The sequence below is a fragment of the Mustelus asterias genome, unplaced genomic scaffold, assembly GCF_964213995.1.
Source record: "Mustelus asterias unplaced genomic scaffold, sMusAst1.hap1.1 HAP1_SCAFFOLD_2575, whole genome shotgun sequence".
Classification (NCBI taxonomy): Eukaryota; Metazoa; Chordata; class Chondrichthyes; order Carcharhiniformes; family Triakidae; genus Mustelus; species Mustelus asterias.
Window position 1 is genome coordinate 1 of NW_027592520.1, and position 20,790 is coordinate 20,790.

Below are 20,790 nucleotides of genomic sequence, written 5' to 3' on the forward strand. Positions count from 1 at the left end.
CCCCCCTCCCCCCCACCCCACCCATCCCCCCTCCTCCCCCCCACCCCACCCATCCCCCCTCCTCCCCCCCACCCCACCCATCCCCCCTCCTCCCCCCCACCCCACCCATCCCCCCTCCTCCCCCCCACCCCACCCATCCCCCCTCGCCCCCACCCATCACCCATCCCCCCTCGCCCCCACCCATCACCCATCCCCCCTCGCCCCCACCCATCACCCATCCCCCCTCGCCCCCACCCATCCCCCATCCCACCCCACCCATCCCCCCTCCCCACCCCCACCCCGCCCCACCCATCCCCCCTCCCCGCCCCCGCCCCGCCCCACCCATCCCCCCCTCGCCCCCGCCCCCGCCCCGCCCCACCCATCCCCCCCTCGCCCCCGCCCCCGCCCCGCCCCACCCATCCCCCCCTCGCCCCCGCCCCCGCCCCGCCCCACCCATCCCCCCCTCGCCCCCGCCCCCACCCCGCCCCACCCATCCCCCCTGCCCCACCCATCCCCCCGCCCCACCCCGCCCCACCCCCCCCGCCCCACCCATCCCCCCGCCCCACCCCGCCCCACCCCCCCCGCCCCACCCATCCCCCCGCCCCACCCATCCCCCCCTCGCCCCCGCCCCACCCATCCCCCCCTCGCCCCCGCCCCACCCATCCCCCCCTCGCCCCCGCCCCACCCATCCCCCCCGCCCCACCCCACCCATCCCCCCTCGCCCCCACCCCACCCCACCCATCCCCCCTCGCCCCCACCCCACCCCACCCCACCCATCCCCCCTCGCCCCCACCCCACCCCACCCATCCCCCCTCGCCCCACCCCACCCCACCCATCCCCCCTCGCCCCCACCCCACCCCACCCATCCCCCCCTCGCCCCCACCCCACCCCACCCATCCCCCCTCGCCCCCACCCCACCCCACCCATCCCCCCCACCCCACCCCACCCATCCCCCCCTCGCCCCCACCCCACCCATCCCCCCCTCGCCCCCACCCCACCCCACCCATCCCCCCCTCGCCCCCACCCCACCCCACCCATCCCCCCTCGCCCCCACCCCACCCCACCCATCCCCCCCTCGCCCCCACCCCACCCATCCCCCCCTCGCCCCCACCCCACCCATCCCCCCCTCGCCCCCACCCCACCCATCCCCCCCTCGCCCCCACCCCACCCATCCCCCCCTCGCCCCCACCCCACCCATCCCCCCCTCGCCCCCACCCCACCCATCCCCCCTCGCCCCCACCCCACCCCACCCATCCCCCCTCGCCCCCACCCCACCCCACCCATCCCCCCTCGCCCCCACCCCACCCCACCCATCCCCCCTCGCCCCCACCCCACCCATCCCCCCTCGCCCCCACCCCACCCATCCCCCCTCGCCCCCACCCCACCCATCCCCCATCCCCCCTCGCCCCCACCCCACCCATCCCCCATCCCCCCTCGCCCCCACCCCACCCCACCCATCCCCCCTCGCCCCCACCCCACCCATCCCCCCTCGCCCCCACCCCACCCATCCCCCCTCGCCCCCACCCCACCCATCCCCCCTCGCCCCCACCCCACCCATCCCCCCTCGCCCCCACCCCACCCATCCCCCCCTCGCCCCCACCCCACCCATCCCCCCTCGCCCCCACCCCACCCATCCCCCTCGCCCCCACCCCACCCATCCCCCCTCGCCCCCACCCCACCCATCCCCCCTCGCCCCCACCCCACCCATCCCCCCTCGCCCCCACCCCACCCATCCCCCCTCGCCCCCACCCCACCCATCCCCCCTCGCCCCCACCCCACCCATCCCCCCTCGCCCCCACCCCACCCATCCCCCCTCGCCCCCACCCCACCCATCCCCCCTCGCCCCCACCCCACCCATCCCCCTCGCCCCCACCCCACCCCACCCCACCCATCCCCCCTCGCCCCCACCCCACCCCACCCATCCCCCCTCGCCCCCACCCCACCCCACCCATCCCCCCTACCCCACCCCACCCATCCCCCCTCGCCCCCACCCCACCCATCCCCCCTCGCCCCCACCCCACCCCACCCATCCCCCCTACCCCACCCCACCCATCCCCCCTACCCCACCCCACCCATCCCCCCTCGCCCCCACCCCCACCCATCCCCCCTCGCCCCCACCCCACCCCACCCCATCCCCCCTCGCCCCCACCCCACCCCACCCATCCCCCCTCGCCCCCACCCCACCCCACCCATCCCCCCACCCCACCCCACCCATCCCCCCTCGCCCATCCCCCCTCGCCCCCACCCCAGCTTTACCTGCAAAACAGTCAGTACACTTTTAAAGGAACAGGTGCCTTCACTGAGGTTTAATTGGGAGGTGGGGGGAGCCTCAAGGATGGGAAAGGCGCTATCGAAAGGTAAATTGCTGCGCCGCCACAGGCTGAGATACGGAACGTCGTGTGGGAGTTGGGCCCGGGGTTAGCACTCAGTCTCACCCCGCTTCCCGTCTGTCTGTTTGTCTCTCGCTCCGGATAGAAGCCCCCTCCCCGCAGGATACTCGCTGCTGTTCGCCTGACCGTCCCCTAGCAACCGCTCGCCATGGCAACCACCAACAAGGAGCCAGATGAAACAGCTGTTGGCGCCTCCTCCTCCTGCAGCAGCGCCCCCTTCAGGCCGGGAGGATTCGTCTTTTCGCAGCCTTTTCAAGCTCGCTTTCAAGCCTGTCCGCGTGGCAAGGTGTAATTTTGAAGATAATTTTGAAAGAGCGTCCGAATCTGAAATATGAAGATTAAGTGCTGGGAATTTTTAAAAATTCATTTACGGGATGTGGGTGTCACTGGCTAGGCCTAACATTTATTGTCCAAGCCTAATTGCCCTTGAAGATGGTGGTGGTGAGCCGCCATCTTGAACCGCTGCAGTCCATGCGGTGTAGGTGCACCCACAGTGCTGTTAGGAAGAGTGTTCCAGGATTTTGACCCAGCGACAGTGAAGGAACAGCCGATATATTTCCAACTCAGGATGGCAAGTGATTTGGAGGGGAATTTCCAGGTGTTGGTATTCCCACATGTCTGCTGCCTTTGTCCGTCCAGGTGGAAGAGATCATGGGTTTGGAAGGTGCTGTTGAAGGAGCATCGGTTGGGCAGAGAGTTAACTTTTCAAAGGTCATTAACTTGAAACTCAGGATGGAATTTTCCCGTCCCGCCCAATTTCATGGGAATTGTAGCGGGTGTGACAGAAAATTCAGCAGATCATCTAAAGGTCCGTTGACCTCAGATGGGAATTTGGGGTCTTTGCGCGCACATGGCTGGAAAATCCCATCCTTTGTTTCACTCGCCACAGACGCTGCCTGACCTGCTGGCTATTTCCAACATTTTCCCTTCCTCCTTCAAATTTTCAGAATCCACCGTATTTTGCTTTTGTGTTAAAACCTGTTTCATACGAAATCTATGCCCAATTTTGATTATTCAAGCATATCAATAGCGAGAAGACTTCAGTTAAATCCAAATCACAGACAGTGTCCCAGGTAGGATGTTTTTTTAAAAAAATGACATCTGAGGGATAAGGATAAAGCAGCAAATAATTTTGCCTTATATGCCTGAGGAAAATATTTGGCAAAATTGTGTGAACTAATAATGTCAAAAACTCTAGAGCTGTTAACATCAAGTAAATCTTACAACTGAAACGTAGAAAGGAAGCAAAAGTTGTCAAACTGCTTCAAAGCAAATATTACAGCCTCAAAAACAAAAATTAATAATTCATAAAGCAGCCTGAATTTAGGCCTATGGCTTATAGACTGCCTTATGGTGATGGAGTAAATTAAATTCTGTTTTCATTCAATCATGGTTTGAGACTCACATGTGGCACAATCGGTCTGTTTTTCTATGAAAAAAAAACTTACCAGTAAGTTACTGGAGTTCAGAAGAATGAGGGGGAATCTCATCAAAACCTATAAAATTTGAACAGGACTAGACAGGGTAGATGCAAGAAGGATGATCCCAATGGTGGGGGAGTCCAGAACCAGGGGTTACAGTCTGAGGATATAGGGTCGATGGTTCAGGACAAAGATGAGGAGAAATTTCTTCACTCAAGACTGATCAGCCTGATGGATTTTCTACCACAGGAAGTAGGCCAAAACATTGAATGTTTTCAAGAGGCAGTTAGATATAGCACTTGAGGCGAAGGGGATTGAAGGATATGGGGGGGAAGATGGGATCAGACTATTGAGTTGGATGGCCAGCCACGATCGCAATGAATGGCGGAGCTGAATGGCCTCCTCCTGTCATAATTTAACCAGTGGCCTAGGAATTTGGCTGTTGGCACAATTATTCAGGTGCTGAATGAGGTACTAAGCTCAGTATGGCTTCCAGGAAGTGTGCACATTCCCAGTTGGAAGTGCTCACCATATTGGATGTTGTTGAGCCAATGTCAGGTGTGCACATAGGGAACATTTGATTTAAATTGGGGTTCTGTGCTTTGTGCAGGACCCACTCTTGATCCACGAAAGCCTCACGCTGCACTTAGCACTTTCTGAACTCGCACAGCAGGAAGCACCTCTGACTTAATCCAAATGTGGAGCTGGGGGGAGCAGGATTATCCACCAACTGCTCCCTCACAGCCTGAGGGCCAATTTCCCTCCCCCCTGCACCCCGTCCAACCCTCAGCCACAATCCAAAGAGCCACTCTATTAGAGAGATTCCTCTGTCGTTTGCAGGATCACCCCCTATTTGTGGATAGTGAGCACCACTATCAGAGCCGCGAGACACAACTGTTGGAAAAGAAAGCACCAACTGCTGTCTATTGGAGCTGGGCTGTGCTTCAGTCAGTAAATATATCCCCTCTGGTGATTCTTTTAACCTTTTTTTCCAAACTTGCCTCTAGCCTGCTTAAATATCATCCAGAATTTGACACCAAATCATTTCCATCTAAACAGTCCCCCCTTTGTCTGAGTCAAGAGCAGTTTGTTAACCATGCCGAAGATTTTGCCTCAGATCCTGCCAACAGAACAGGTTCTGAGATACATCTATGATTCCTCAGAGGGCAGCGTCCAAGGCTGTTCTTTGCCACAAGAGTCTGATTTGGTGCTTGAAGCGAAAGAAATGTTATAAAACTGTCTACATTCTGACAGTGCAGAATGTAACATTACACAAATCAGAGATTAAATTACTCATCAATCATGCTTGCTTTTGTAATGGGAGGTTTGATGCATTAGTGCTCAATTTGGTCTGGTGACTATTTCACCTTTTTCTGTTCCGTTTACTGATTCTTTGCTTTTTTGTTCAAGACAAGTTGGAATAATCTAGTGGAAAAATAAAGTTACATTAAAATTATGAATCACAATAGAAAGTTAGAAAAAAATAATTGTATTACTCGACTACACCTTTCACGAATACCAGACTTCTCAAAGCGCTTTACAGACAATTAAGTTCTTTTTGAAGTGTGGTCACTGTCGTAATATAGGAAATGTGGCAGCTGATCTGCGCACAGCAAGATCCCACAAGCAACGGTGCGATATGACCAGATAGAATTTGTTTGGTAAGATCGCCCCCAGACTAAATGCCAAACGAGCGTGAAAACGGGAGAGTTTCAGACCCGTTTTTTCGGTCAGAGGAAAAATCTTATCACACTTAGAAAAAAAAATGAGGCAAAGTGTGATTCTTGCCAGTCGGGGGTGTGAACAGAGTCTATTCACACCGGGAAAGCTGCCTACTGACCACTAGATGGCGCTATTGCACATGCGCCCGATCGCCCAATGCACTATGTATAAGAGTACATAGTGCGCTGGGAGATTTTCACCCCCCACTCCACCCCCATCCCGGACATTGCCTCCCCCACCTCCCCGATTGTGCCCCCCTGCCCCCATCGCGGCCTGCTGAGCCAATCAGATCGCCCCCCCCCCCTCTTTTTTTACAATGTTGATTGAGGGATAAATATTGGCCAGGACATAAGGGAGAACTGCCCCTGTTCTCTTGCGAAATAGCGCTATGGGATCTGTTGCAGGGTTCTCTGGAGGTTCGGTATCGCCAAAACCTCCGCCAATACAAAGACTCACGAAAGCCAGTGTCCTGGTTAAAGACGTACCTTTATTAACCGACGATCAATGGGAGAATGAGCATTGGGCACTCTAATGCCTCACTACAAGAGAAGGCTTTGAGCTTTCCAATACCGCTCTGAAGTTACAATGCTTCAAACAGGCAATTATACATTTCTCAAATCAAATGTTCTCGCCTTCCGTTAGTTCTGATCGAATCATCTTCAATGTAAATCCGTTTTTGTTAACACTTGTCATATACTTTAGCCAATTGTATTCTACTCTCTGACATCATGGGATTTCATTGGTCCGTAGAATCTAGATGCTTCCTCCCCCTATTGCTGATGCTTCTTCCTCTATTGCCTAGTAACTCCTGGTGTTTAGCTACAAAGGTCAAAGTTAAGATTCCCACCAACTCTTGCTTACGTAATGGCCGAACCAGACAGATGTACATTCTCACGTCTGAAGAGACCTGCATTATCTGGATAGTGTGAAAAACCCTATTCTTAAGTGGCTCTGAGACCCTTACTGCTAGCAACTTTCGTTGATAACTTGCACATTCTGCGGTTTCATTGTTTCCAAAGAATGTGGTTCTGTCTGCTAAGGCTCCTTCCCATCATTGATGAAGACGAACATCTCGCCAAGGCCATCCCCACACCCCCACTTCTTGCCTTCAAACAACCGCACAACCTCAAATAGACCATTGTCCGCAGCAAACTACCCAGCCTTCAGGAGAACAGTGACCACGACACCACACAACCCTGCCACAGCAACCTCTGCAAGACGTGCCGGATCATTGACACAGATGCCATCATCTCACGTGAGAACACCATCCACCAGGTACACGGTACATACTCTTGCAACTCGGCCAACGTTGTCTATCTGATACGCATGATGTGGAGATGCCGGCGTTGGACTGGGGTAAACACAGTAAGAAGTTTAACAACACCAGGTTAAAGTCCAACAGGTTTATTTGGTAGCAAAAGCCACACAAGCTTTCGGAGCTCCAAGCCCCTTCTTCAGGTGAGTGGGAATTCTGTTCACAAACAGAGCATATAAAGACACAGACTCAATTTACATGAATAATGGTTGGAATGCGAATACTTACAACTAATCAAGTCTTTAAGAAACAAAACAACATGAGTGGAGAGACGAGAAACAAAACATGAGAAACATGAGTGGAGAAACAAAACAACTCATGTTGTTTTGTTTCTTAAAGACTTGATTAGTTGTAAGTATTCGCATTCCAACCATTATTCTGTAAATTGAGTCTGTGTCTTTATAGGCTCTGTTTGTGAACAGAATTCCCACTCACCTGAAGAAGGAGCAGTGCTCCGAAAGTTAGTGGCTTTTGCTACCAAATAAACCTGTTGGACTTTAACCTGGTGTTGTTAAACTTCTTACTGTGTTTACCCCAGTCCAACACCGGCATCTCCACATCATGACTACGTTTTGAATTCCAGGCTTTTCAAATAATAATGTATATTAATATTTAGAAGCTTGGAAAAAGCACTATTTTTATTCGGTGGTATCAATTACAATGAATAATGCAGAGTAACAGATAGAAAAGTGCATTAAAAGATTCTGTTAGATTTTTATTATTTACCTTCCAACTGCAGCAGCAGATTAACTTCAGTTGATTCCGAGAGCCTCGGGGACCACTTTGTGAGATTTATTCTGCTAATAAGACACCAAATGAATCCCGACCTCTGAGGAAATGTGACTCAGATGCCCCAGTCCATGTCCTCCAACTCTTTAGCACTCCCAGTGCACAGCTTATCTGCTTTAAATCACTTAATGGCCACACGGTTCCAGCGGTTTGCACCCACTTTGGCATTTAAATCATCCCCTTAAATGCTGAAAGAAGCTTTCCTGTGCTTGCGTCGCTCCTTTGCTTTATTGCCTCTTCCATTTGCAAACTTGCCCCTGCGGAGTTGAGGCACGGTTTAAAAAGGCAGGGCTTCGTGGGTGAGTATACCACACCTCTTCCCCAGCATTCGACAGCGCTGTGACGATGAATGGTAAAGTGCTCCTGCTGGTCTGTTCCTTCGTGCTGGGCTCGGTGCAGGTGGTCACATGTGCTGAAGAGGGGCAGTTCGAGGCCATCTACCAAGTAGATCGTGAGGACGGTCTCCCCGGGAGGATTTTGGCTGCCGTGGTAAGAAGCCTAACCCATTTCGAGCCTCCAGTGAGTGTAGCCTGCCTTGGTTTAAATTCTAGCAATGCTCTGATTGTGGGAACACACCACTTCGCTGCATGTCTTATTCTGTGGGTACATTCCCCAGGTGCCAGCTGCCCCCTCCATTCACCCCCTCCACCCACAAGTCACCACGGGGCAAATGCACCCATCGAGCCCAATATTTATCCCTCAGTCTGATGAAGGGTCGCCTATTCTTGAAACATTAGCTCTATTCTCTCTCCCCAGATGCTGTCAGACCTGCTGCGATTTTCCAGCATTTCCTGTTTCTGTTTCAGATTCCAGCATCCGCAGTCATTTGCTTTTATTTATCTCTCAGTCATCTGATTTATCTGGTGTAGTGCTGTTTGTGGGAGCTTACTGTGCCTAAATTGGCTGTCCCATTTCCTACATTACAACAATGACTACACTTTAAAAGAATTACTTCATTGGCTATAAAGAGCTTTTTATACTGTGGGGAATTGGAGGATGGGGGGAGGGTAGCCCCCCCATCCCCCAATTGTCCTGGATACTCCAGGAATGAAAGATTAATCTCATGGGCATTGCTGTGAATAAATCCGGGAGGAAAAATCATTGGAGCATTACAATGTTGTGTAGCTTTTCTGTTTCCTTTGAACATTTTCCTTTATTCATTATAAATGTAATGGGAACATTTTAAAAGAAAAAAGTTTGTATGACTGGCAGGTGCAGTTGGAAGTGGAGGTCATCTGATAAAACCTCCAGGAATTCGTCCAACAAGATTTGGCAACCATACGTTCCGAGATCGCAAAAGGTGCTACAGAAATGCAGGTCTTTTGCCAAAGGGAGCAGAGGTTGAGAATTGGCTTTTCGCTTCAGTGCCTCAAAGTCCAAATGATGCCTCTCCTCCGTAGTGTGACTCCCTGGAATGTGTCAGTGATAATTAAGCTCAATACTGTATGACCCAGTGATGGGCAACTTAGGCGAGTGAGTGGGCTGCATGAGTGACCCTCCTTCATCTCAGTGGGCCGCAAGATTGAAATCGGGCTTGTTCACTAACCACATCCCCATGAATAAGATTAAATACAGTTAATACACGCTGAATAATTAGTAATGAGTTATAGAAAAAGATTAATGATTTATATATTAAGATAACTGTCATCAACTTCAAATAGTAAAAACAAAAGAAATATTTACAATTACTTGCCCTTGCTTTACATGCGTATCACTCCAGTCAGACTGGTACGGAAAAAAACAACGCAGATGGAAATCAACGGAATGCTGTAACCCTGCACGTGGACAATGGTCAACAAAATGTCTCCTAGGGCCACACTCATAACCCATGTGGCCCCAGGACCGCAAGTTGCCCACCACTGCTCTGATCTGAAGTATGGGGAGAATCAGATTTGGGCGGAGATGTAGTATAAGGGGTTAATTCTGATTGTGTGATTTGCTATCGAGACACGGTACACATCATCACAGGAAGTGACGCAATGTCTCATGATCTTGCTCTTGGCAAGGCAAGTCACGATAAGAGATTGTTCCGTTAAAGTTAATGTTCTCTTTATCTCAGGAGACTCGAGAAATATTCTGTGTTAGTACAACAAATGGGTGTCCCCTCTCTGCATAATAATTCTCAGCATGCAGCCTGGCTGATTGTCCTTCTAGCCAAGGGAACATAAGAGTTAAGAGGACACCCATGACAAATGTTACTGTTCAGTGAGCCCAGTTAACCCAGCACAGTCCTAGAATTGCCACTGGGTCCATGGGTCTCAGTGCTGCATTGGGCAGCAGATCTATTCCTGAAAGTGTTAGGCGTTCTGTCTAAATTAGTGCCCTGTTGTCTGTGTGGAGTGCAGCGCAATCTCTGGTGGCACGGTGGTTGGTACTGCTGCCTCACAGCACCAGGGACCTGGGTTCAATTCCAGCCTTGGGTGACTGTCTGTGTGGAGTCTGCACATTCTCTCCGTGTCTGCGTGGGTTTCCTCCGGGTGCTCCGGTTTCCTCCCACAGTCCAAAGATGTGCATGTAAGGTTGATTGGCCGTGCCAAATTATCCCTTAGTGTCCAAAGATGTGCAGGTTAGGTGGATTGGCCATGCTAAATTGCCCCTTAGTGTCCAAAGGTGTGTAGGTTAGGTGGATTGGCCATGCTAAATTGCCCCTTAGTGTCCAAAGATGTGTAGGTTAGGTGGATTGGCCATGGTGGTGTTATGGGGATAGGGTGGGGGAGCGGGCCCGGATAAGATACTCTGTATGAGAGTCGGTGCAGACTCGATGGGCCAAATGACCTCCTTCTGCACTGTGGGGATTCTATGAATGTGAGTCTGTCCATGTGCAAAAAAAAGCAGAATTTTCTACTTGCTGAGGTTTATTATAGTTGAAGCTCTTTCATCTTACACTTTGAAACCAGTTGTCTACGCTACACAATGGTCAGGACAAGTGTGTAAATATTCCAAAAAAGAATCGGTGCAGCTAAACACACAAGTTTCTTATTGTCTTTGTGAATTATTATAACACTATGGCAACACTCAGGTGTCACTATAATGTTTGAGATGTAGTGCAGTCATGATGTATTCCATAATATTCCTAATGACCCTAAACACTTGTTAAGTACAGTAGCATATCGCAGACTCTTGTCCATACTGTTTTAAATACAAGGATTCCACTGTTATCTGCAGTGCTGCAGACACACTTACATTTAACTAAGGGCTGGCTACAAGTTATGCTCAGCATCTGCATTGAAAGGGCTAATCAAGCTGTATGTATTCTTCATTTACACGTTACAATATAACATTGAATAATGTCATGTGTTTGTTCAGTAGGGGGGAAATGCTAAGGTTATTATTCTGGAAAGCATTGAGCAAAAGGTGCTTCCTCCCCACAATTTCTGCATCACAACCCTCCCAGAGACAATCCCCAATATTTAGACATCAGTGAATGTGAGGAGAATATAGTAAATTGCCGGCCCTGCTCCTGCTGTGGTTGGTAACTTCTTGGATTTGACCCCTTGACAGGATGGGGAAGGGGTCAGTGCGAGGAGGCTGGGAAACGACCACACAATGAGCTCGCTGATCAACTCGATCGTGAACCTTCCAGGAAAATTTGGCAGAAGTTCTTCCTTCATACTGCAGCCGCAGCGGTAAGTGTCTGCAAGGACGGCACTGGAGTGGTGTTGGATTTTTGTGTGTGTGTGTGAGTCTGTGTGTGTGTGCACGCGTGTGTGTGAGTGAGTCTGTCTGTGTATGTGAGAGCCTGTGAATGTCTATGTGTGTGAGTGAGTGTGCCTATGTGTGTGTGAATGTCTGTGTGTATGAGTGTCTATGTGTGAGCGTGCCTCTGTGTGTGAGTGTGCCTGTGTGTCTATGTGTGTGAGTGAATGTGCCTATGTGTGTGTGAGAGTGTCTATGTGTGTGAGTGAGTGTGTCTGTGTGAGTGAGTGTGTCTGTGTGTGAGTGAGTGTACCTATGTGTGTGAGTGAGTGTGCCAATGTGTGTGAGTGTCTATGTGTGTGGTGTTGTCTTTATTGGGTCCAGAGTTATTTTCACCAAAAGAGCAAACAGCTCATTGACACACAAGCAAAACAAAACACTTCAACTTGATTTCCAATCAAATCAGAGCCAGTTACTAAATAGCCCATCTGTGTGACTTTTTAAAATTACCATAGAAACCCTCCACTGACTCTCCGAGAGAGCATCTTACCCAAGCCCCCATCCCCATAAGTTCATGCATTTAGCATGGTCAATCCACCTAACCTTTGGACACTAAGGAGCAATTTAGTACAGGCAATCCGCCTAACCTACACATCTTTGGACACTAAGGGGCAATTTAGCATGGCCAATCCATCTAACCTGCACATCTTTGGATACTAAGGGACAATTTACCATGGCCAATCCACCTTTTTATTCATTCGTGGGACATGGGCATCGCTGGCTGGTCAGCATTTATTGCCCATCCCTAGTTGCTCTTGATAAGGTGGTGGTGAGCTGCCTTCTTGAATCGCTGCAGTCCATGTTCTGTGGGTTGTCCCACAATGCCGTTAGGGAGGAAATCCCAGGATTTTGACCCAGCGGCTGCAAAGGAACGGCGATATATTTCCAAGTCAGGATGATGAATGGCTTGGAGAGGAACTTGCAGGTGGTGGTGTTCCCATTTATCTGCTGCCGTGTCCTTCTAGATGGAAGTGGTCATGGGTTTGGAAGGTGCTGTCTAAGGATCTTTGGTGAATTGCTACAGTGCATTTTGTAGATGGTACACACTGCTGCTACTGAGCGTCGGTGGTGGGGGGTTGAATGTTTGTAGATGTGGTGCCAATTAAGCAGGCTACTTTGTCCTTGATGGTGTCAAGCTTCTTGAGTGTTGTTGGAGCTGCACCATCCAGGCAAGTGGGGAGTATTCCATCACACTCCTGACTTGTGCCCTGTAGTTGGTGGACAGGCTTTGGGGAGTCAGGAGGTGAGTTACCCGCCGCAGTATTCCTAGCCTCTGACCTAGTCTTGTAGCCACTGTGTTTATGTGGTTAGTCCAGTTGAGTTTCTAGTCAATGATAACCCCAAGGATGTTGACAGTGGGGGATTCAGTGATGGTAACATCATTGAATGTCAAGGGGCGGTGATTAGAGTGTCTCTTATTGGTGATGGTCATTGCCTGGCATTTGTGTGGTGTGAATGTTACTCGCCACTTGTCAGCCCAAGCCTGGATATTGTCCAGATCTTGTTGCATTTGAACATGAACTGCTTCAATACCTGAGGAGTTGCGAATGGTGCTGAACATTTTGCAATCATCGGCAAACATCCCCATTTCTGACCTTATGACGGAGGGAAGGTCGTTGATGAAGCAGCTGAAGATTGTTGGGCCTAGGACACTCCCCTGAGGGATTCCTGCAGAGATGTCCTGGAGCTGAGATGACTGACCCTCCACAACCACAACCATCTTCCTATGTACCAGGTATGACTCCAACCAGTGGAGAGTTTGCCCCCTGAGACCCATTGATTCCAGTTTTGCTAGGGCTCCTTGATGCCACACTCGGTCGAATGCGGCCTTGATGTCAAGGGCTGTCACTCCCACCTCACCTCTGGAATTCAGCTCTTTTGTCCATGTTTGAACCAAGGCTGTAATGAGGTCAGGAGCTGAGTGACCCTGGCGGAACTCAAACTGGGCGTCACTGAGCAGGTTATTGCTGAGCAGGTGCTGCTTGATAGCACTGTTGATGACCCCTTCCATCACTTTACTGAAGATCGAGAGTAGACTGATTGGGTGGTAATTGGCTGGGTTGGATTTGTCCTGCTGTTTGTGTACAGGACATACTTGGGCAATTGTTGGGTAGATGCCAGTGTTGTAACTGTATTGGAAGAGCTTGGCAAGGGGAGCGGCAAGTTCTGGAGCACCAGTCTTCAGTACTATTGCCGGAATGTTATCAGGGCCCATTGCCTTTGCAGTATCCAGTGCCTCCAACCGTTTCTTGATATCATGTGGAGTGAATCGAATTGGCTGGAGACTGGCATCTGAGATGCTGGGGACCATTGGAGGAGGCCGAGATGGATCACCCACTCAGCACTTCTGGCTGAAGATTGCTGTAAATACTCCAGCCTTATCTTTTGCACTGATGTGCTGGACTCCTCCATCATTGAGGATGGGGATATTTATGGAGCCTCCTCCTCTAGTGAGTTATTTAATTGTCCACCACCATTCTTGACTGGATGTGGAAGGACTGCGGAGCTTAGATCTGATCCGTTGGTTGTGGGATTGCTTAGCTCTGTCTATCACTTGCTGTTTGACATGCAAGTAGTCCTGTTTGGTAGCTTCACCAGGTTGACACCTCATTTTTAGGTATGCCTGGTGTTGCTTCCAGCATGTCCTCCTGCACTCTCCATTGAACCAGGATTGATCCCCTGGCTTGATGGTAATGGTTGAGTGGGGGATATGCCGGGCCATGAAGTTGCAGATTGTGCTGGAGTACAATTCTGCTGCTGTTGATGGCCCACAGCGCCTCATAGATGCCCAATCTTGAGTTGCTAGATTGGTTCGAAGTCTGTCCCATTTAGCACAGTGATAGTGCCACACAACACAATGGAGGTTATTCTCAATGTGAAGGCGGGGCTTTGTCTCCACAAGGACAGTGCGGTGGCCACTCTTACCGATACTGTTGTGGACAGATGCATCTGCAGTTGGCAGATTGGTAAGGATGAGGTCAAGTATGTTATTTCCTCTTGTTGATTCCTTTGCCATCTGCTGCAGACCCAGTCTGGCAGTTATATCCTTTAGGACCCGACCAGCTCGATCAGTAGTGCTGCTGCCGAGCCACTCTTGAAATCCCCCATCCAGAGTACATTCTGCACCATTGCCACCCTCAGTGCTTCCTCCAAATCATGTTCAACATGGAGGAATATTGATTCATCAGCCGAAGGAGGACGGTACATAGTAACCAGTAGGAGGTTTCCTTGCCCATGTTTAACCTGAAGCCATGAGACTTCATGGGGTCCAGAGTCAATGTTAAGACTCCCAGGGCAACTCCCTCCTGACTGTATACCACTGTGCCACCACCTCTGCTGGGTCTGTCCTGCCGGTGGGACAGGTCATATCCAGGGATGGTAATGGTGGTGTCTCGGGTGTATCTGTAAGGTATGATTCCGTGAGAATGACTATGTCAGGCTGTTGCTTGACCAGTCTGAGAGCCAGCTCTCCCAATTTTGGCACTAGCCCCCAGATGTTAGTAAGGAGGGCTTTGCAGGGCCGACAGGGCTGTTTGTTTTGCCGTTGTCTTTTCCGGTGCCTAGGTCGATGCCAGGTGGTCCGGTTTCATTTCTTTGTTGAGACTTCGTAGCGATTGTCACAATTGAGTGGCTTGCTGGGCCAATTCAGAGGGCAGTTGAGAGTCAACCACATTGCTGTGGCTCTGGAGTCACATGTAGGCCAGACCAGGTAAGGATGGCAGATTTCCTTCCCTAAAGGACATTAGTGAACCAGATGGGTTTTTACAACAATCGACAATGGTTTCATGGTCATCATTAGACTCTTAATTCCAAATTTCTTTTACTGAATTCAAACTCCACCACCTAACACTCACCCCTTTGGAACTAAGGGACAATTTACCATGGCCAGTCCACCTAACCTGCATATCTTTGGACTTTTGAATGAGGGAAGGTATATACTCAATTAACCCACTCCTGGTGCGAACACTCACAATTGAAATATGGGGTGCCACGTGTACAAAGCGGTTCTCAGTTCTTGGAGGAAGCCGGAACTCTTGAATACAGCCTTGATTTTTAAAATCAGTCATAGAGGTTTACGGCATGGAAACAGGCCCTTCAACCCAACTTGTCCATGCCGCCCAGTTTTTAATCACTAAGCTAGTCCCAATTGCCCGCATTTGGCCCATATCCCTCTATACCCATCTTACCCATGTAACTGTCTAAATGCTTTTTTAAAAATAAAATTGTACCCGCCCCCTACTACTACCTCTGGCAGCTTGTTCCAGACACTGTGTGAAAAAATTGCCCCTCTGGACCCTTTTGTGTATCTCCCCTCTCACCTTAAACCTATGCCCTCTAGTTTTAGACTCCCCTACCTTTGGAAAAAAATGTTGACTATCTAGTTGATCTATGCTCCAGCCTTGTTTTCAAATCCTTCCATGGCCTCGCCCCTCCCTTAATGCCTCCAGCCCTTGAACCCTCCGAGATCTCTGCATTTCTCCAATCTTGCACATGCCTGAGTTTAATCACTTGGAGCGTAACACTCAACATTCAGTTGCCTGGGGCTATAAGCTCTGATATTCCCTAACCTCTCTCCCCGCCCCTCTCTGTCTCTCATCCAATAACTTGCTCCAGAAAATCTTCCCCTGTGACTGAGCTGTTGGTAATCTGTCCTAATTGACTTGGAGTCAAATTGTGTTTGCCAGCACTCCTGGAGAGAGCCTTGGGATGTTTGACAATGCTACATAAATGCGAGATGTTGTTGTTAAGATAATTAATGCAGTTCAATGGTGGCACCCAGGCTTGGGTGATCATTTTTCCAGTAATCCCCCCTACCTATTTGCGCTTTGGAAAGAACAAAAAAATGTTCATTTTTGTTTCCACCTTCAAATGTCTTTGTTCCAGGTTTGGCCGTGAAACCCGATCATCCTCAGACTATGGCACCGAAGGTCGGATACATTCCCGAGGTTGGGAAGTCATCCCGCCTCAGTTTTGGAGCATGGCCGTACCACAGCGTTTCGGAAAGAAGTAAAGGATCTGAAAGGAGCTGAGAAGCAGAACTCCTCAGAGAAACATGCACACTTCAATCATGACCACTTTTTGTTAAGATCTGCCAACAGAACAAGGCTACTTGTCGCACTGGCCTGAAAAGGCTACATTTAATTAGAAAATATTTGAGTCAAATCAAAAGCTCCAAACGTTGTGTTCTTAGAAATGAATTCATTCATTTGTGATACTTACAATTGTCTTGACTAATAATTAAAGGAAATATTTAAAGAATCAACGTCATTGTCCTAATTGTCAATTTTATTCTGAAAGCAATCCTTGACAGACTTTTCATTTGTACCTTTTTAACTTTGTGCTTTACAAAAAAAATCTTCCAGCATTTGATTCAGACATGTGGCTAGTGATAGATCACTACAAACTATCACAGTTTAGGCTTTTAAAACCACAACTTTCTTCATTAAATGAAAGCTTGAACCTGCATCTTCCACTTTTCATGGAGATCGGCCTAACCCAAGCCAAAAAAGTAACCCCTGATTTCGATAAACAGTAAAGTGGAATTTACGTATGATGCCCTGTCTTGACATTTTAATCGAGTTCCTACCAGAACTCTCACTAACCCTTCTCTAGCAGATAGAGCAGTCTCTTGAGATTAAACCATCTAGTGGAACAAGCCAATATCTTGCGCCAGTTTGAGGGCTTTGTATGAAACACGTGAGACTTAAGGCTTTTGCATCTCAACAGCAGATATTTCTCTTAACGCTTTTAAGGTAACGAAACATCTCAAGGTGCTTCACAGGAACATTATCAAACATGGCCCCAAACCACTGAAGGAAATATTAGGACAGGAGCATTGTGGGACTGGAGGAGATTACAGAGATAGGGATGAGAAACTGAAATCTACTCAGTGTCCTCAACCTATCAGGTTCTCAGAATGGATTGCTTGCGGTTTTCCAATCATCTTGAAGAACCATCTCCACCCACATCCCTCCTCCCAAATGGACCAAGAGCTCACCAAATTGGCAAAACCAGGTTCAAACCTCAGCTTACCGTGTGTTGGTAACCGAACACCCATCACCACAAATATAGCACAATGCTCCTTGGAGGGGCATGCAATGCTCAGTTATAAACTAACAGAGCTGAGAATCAACAATCCTGCACTTCTGTTTTGGGGTGTCCATTTGTAGAGAGTTAAAAAAACTAGCACGGGAACAAATAATTAGAAACCTCTTCCAAATGATGCCAGGGAGATACGTACATAGAGTCGCAGGGAGGAACTTTCCTGTCCTGCCCGCCACAGGAATGGTAGTGGACCGGGGCAGGAGGGGAAACCATGCAAAGGTTCGTTGACCTCAGGCGGTATTTTCCGGTTTTGGGGGCAAGCACGGCCGGAAATTCCCACCCACAAAGTTATTCCAGGACAAAAGGAGGTCTTTCGGCCCATCAAGTCCGTGCTAGCTTTCAGTGGAGCAATCCCAGTCAATCCCATTTCCCCATTCTATCCCCATGATCCTGTGAGTTTATTTCCCGCAAGCACCCATCAATTTCCTTTTCAAATTATTCATCACCTTCTCTTCCACCCCCACCCCACACCCTGGTAGGCAGCGAGTTCCAGGTCAACACCACTCGCTATGTAAAAAAAAAAGTTCTTGTTCACATTACCTTCTGCATCTCTTGCCCAAGAGCTTAAATCTGTGCTCCCTGGTCCTTGTACCATCATCCAATGGGAACAGCTTTCCTGTGTCTACCTTATCTAAACCTGTCATAATCTTGTCCACCTCGATCAAATCGCCCCTCAATCCCCATCACTCCACGGAGAACAACCCCAGATTCTCCAACCCTAACCTTTGAGCTAAAAATCCCTGAAACCACAGAAGATTAAACTTTGAACTTTCAAATATTATCCTGGCTCTATTAGGGATACAGCTTACAACTACGAACTGCAGCCTAACTGAATTCTTCACTGTTCTGGACCTGTTGTGACATTGCTATATATTTACTGTATTAATATAAGTGGGAACCTGGCTTGAACAATCTGTCTCACCGTTTATTGACTTGCAAAGGCTCGGGGAAGCAGATCGTCTGTGACTGATCAACAAATGAATATGACATTTCCCCGAGGTACCATTGGACATAAAAAAAGACCTGCCAGTAAAATACATTCAACAGTGAATAAGTTAGAGCCACACTCACTTTTTCTTTCACAGACTTTAAAATAGGTTCCCTGAGCAGCATATTAACATCAAGCCTGCAGATGGTCCATGCTTGGATCTCAGGCGAGCTCTTAAATGGGTCCACTCTCAATACCTCACTAAAAGCAGAAGGGGAGACGGTATTATTTTTGCCCTATTAGAATGATATTGCTATTTATTAGATGTGAACACAAAAGATTTGAGGTGAACCTTACTGTCAAGAAGCAACTTGCATTGCTATAGCACCTTTCAATATAGAATCATACAATCCCTACAGTGCAGAAGGAGGCCATTCAGCCCATCGAGTCTGCACTGACAACAATCCCACCCAGGCCCTATCCACGTAACCCCACATATTTACCCTGACACTAAGGGGCAATTTAGCATGCCAAATCCACCTAACCCGCACATCTTTGGACTGTGGGAGGAAACCAGAGCACCCGGAGGAAACCTATGCAGACATGGGGAGAACGTACAGACTCCGCACAGACAGTGAGCCGAGGCTGGAATTGAACCCGGGTCCCTGGCGCTGTGAGGCAGCAATGCTGACCATTGTGCCACCGTGTCACCCTTATATAGGACCTTCTAAGCTGCTTGACAGCCAAAGAGGTAGTTGCTGTAATGTAGCAAATGCAGCATCCAATTTGTGCACAGCACAAACAGCACTGACCATGCTTTTGTGATGTTGATTGAAGGATAAATGTTGGCTCAGGGCACCAATGAGAACTGTGCTGCTCTTCCTCAATATAGCAGGACATGATTCATTTTCAACCCCCTCCTGGTTCCATATGCCATCCGACGTAACGGCATCTCTGACAGTGCAGCACTCGCTCACTGCCACACAGCGGAGTATCAGTCAGCATCACACACTGTCAGAGCAGGACTTGAACCTCCAACCTCTGCATTCAGAGGCAAGTGTGCTCTCGCTGAGCCACAGTAGACAACTGGTGGATAAGTGTGCCAATATCAAGATCCCAGGGTGAAGCACGATGGAACAGGAGCAGTGAGATCTCAGGGTGAAACACCCCTCCCCAACGCTCTGCTATGTGGTTTGAAATGGAAACTCAAGGCACTGGAACTGGCCACGCCATGTGGTCAGTGAGTCAGTCTGGTAGCACTATGTGCCAGCCACATTTGGAAAGCTATGTGGGGTGAACCAATATCAGCTGAGATCAAGACAGAAAATGCTGGAAAAACTCAGCAGGTCTGGCAGCATCTGATTTGATTTGATTTATTATTGTCACATGTATTATTGTACAGTGAAAAGTATTGCTTCTTGCACGCTATACAGACAAAGCATACTGTTCATAGAGAAGGAAAGGAGAGGGTGCAGAATGTAGTGTTACAGTCAGTTAGGGTGTAAAGAAAGATCAGCTTAGTGAATGAAGTTTTAGAAGCGCAGAACGAGAGTAAAAGATAGAATTAGAAGGTATGTTGGGCACAGCTCGCAAGAAGTTGCCTCGCTCCGTGGAGAGAGAAACACAGAGTTAACATTGAGAGTCTGTATGAGTCTCCTCTCAGTTTACCATCATCCCCAGTATTTTGCTTTCAGTTCGAACTGAGAAGTGCCACCGTTTTAAATAAATGATTTAGAAGTCAGGCCACACCTAGTTGGAAAATACATTTCACTCTCGGGACTGGATTTTACAGGTTCCCCCAAGAACAGGGCGACTTGTCCAATTTAGTTTGACACTGCTTTGATTTCTTCAGAACAAATAACAGGCAGATTAACCATGTTATTAACTTTCTAACCCTTCCTGAGGAACATTAAACAAACCCAATATAATAGCGGCCAGCGCTGGGGGGGGGGGGGGGGGGGGAGCGGGGGGAGGTACTCTAACCAGAGTCCATTAAAGCTGTTTTACCAACACATCCAAAGACACACATAACTCATTGGGAAAGCAAAGTCAATTGACAATCTCAATTGCTTGTATAAAGAAGATGCAAAATCTTATTGAAAGCACAGTGATATAATTTGCTGAGAGCAGTTGATTTTCTACCAGATCAGAATGATAGAGGACACAGAGGATTAACACATTTTCCACCATTAACAGCCTGGGGATTACCATTGACCAGAAACTGAACTGGAAGGAGATGGCAGATGAATTGAACAGATATTTTGCATCGGTCTTCACTAGAGAGGATACAGGTAACATCCCAGGAATAGCTGTAAGTCAGGAAATTGAAGGGAGAGAGGAACTCAGTTGGGGGGGGGGGGGGGGGGGAGATTACAATCATCAGGGAAGTGGTACTGAACAAATTGTTGGGGTTGTAGACTGACAAATACTGACTCCTGATGGATT

General features: G+C 49.3%; 1 protein-coding gene across 1 annotated transcript; it reads left to right on the top strand.

The window, feature by feature from the left end:
• Positions 1 to 7,955: 7,955 nt before the first annotated feature.
• On the top strand, positions 7,956 to 16,554 carry npffl (neuropeptide FF-amide peptide precursor like). Its single transcript, XM_078207668.1, has 3 exons — positions 7,956 to 8,105; positions 11,118 to 11,242; positions 16,197 to 16,554. Exons 1-3 carry the CDS (start codon positions 7,962 to 7,964, stop codon positions 16,321 to 16,323), a joined length of 396 nt encoding a protein of 131 aa, XP_078063794.1. The 5' UTR covers positions 7,956 to 7,961; the 3' UTR covers positions 16,324 to 16,554.
• The last annotated feature ends 4,236 nt before the right edge of the window (positions 16,555 to 20,790 follow it).

Bases quoted from the DNA above. Each gene is read 5' to 3' on its own strand.
- npffl (XM_078207668.1), top strand. From the start codon at position 7,962: ATGAATGGTAAAGTGCTCCTGCTGGTCTGTTCCTTCGTGCTGGGCTCG. The intron at 8,106-11,117 runs GTAAGAAGCCTA...ACCCCTTGACAG, and splicing joins GGAGGATTTTGGCTGCCGTG to GATGGGGAAGGGGTCAGTGC. The intron at 11,243-16,196 runs GTAAGTGTCTGC...TCTTTGTTCCAG, and splicing joins TTCATACTGCAGCCGCAGCG to GTTTGGCCGTGAAACCCGAT.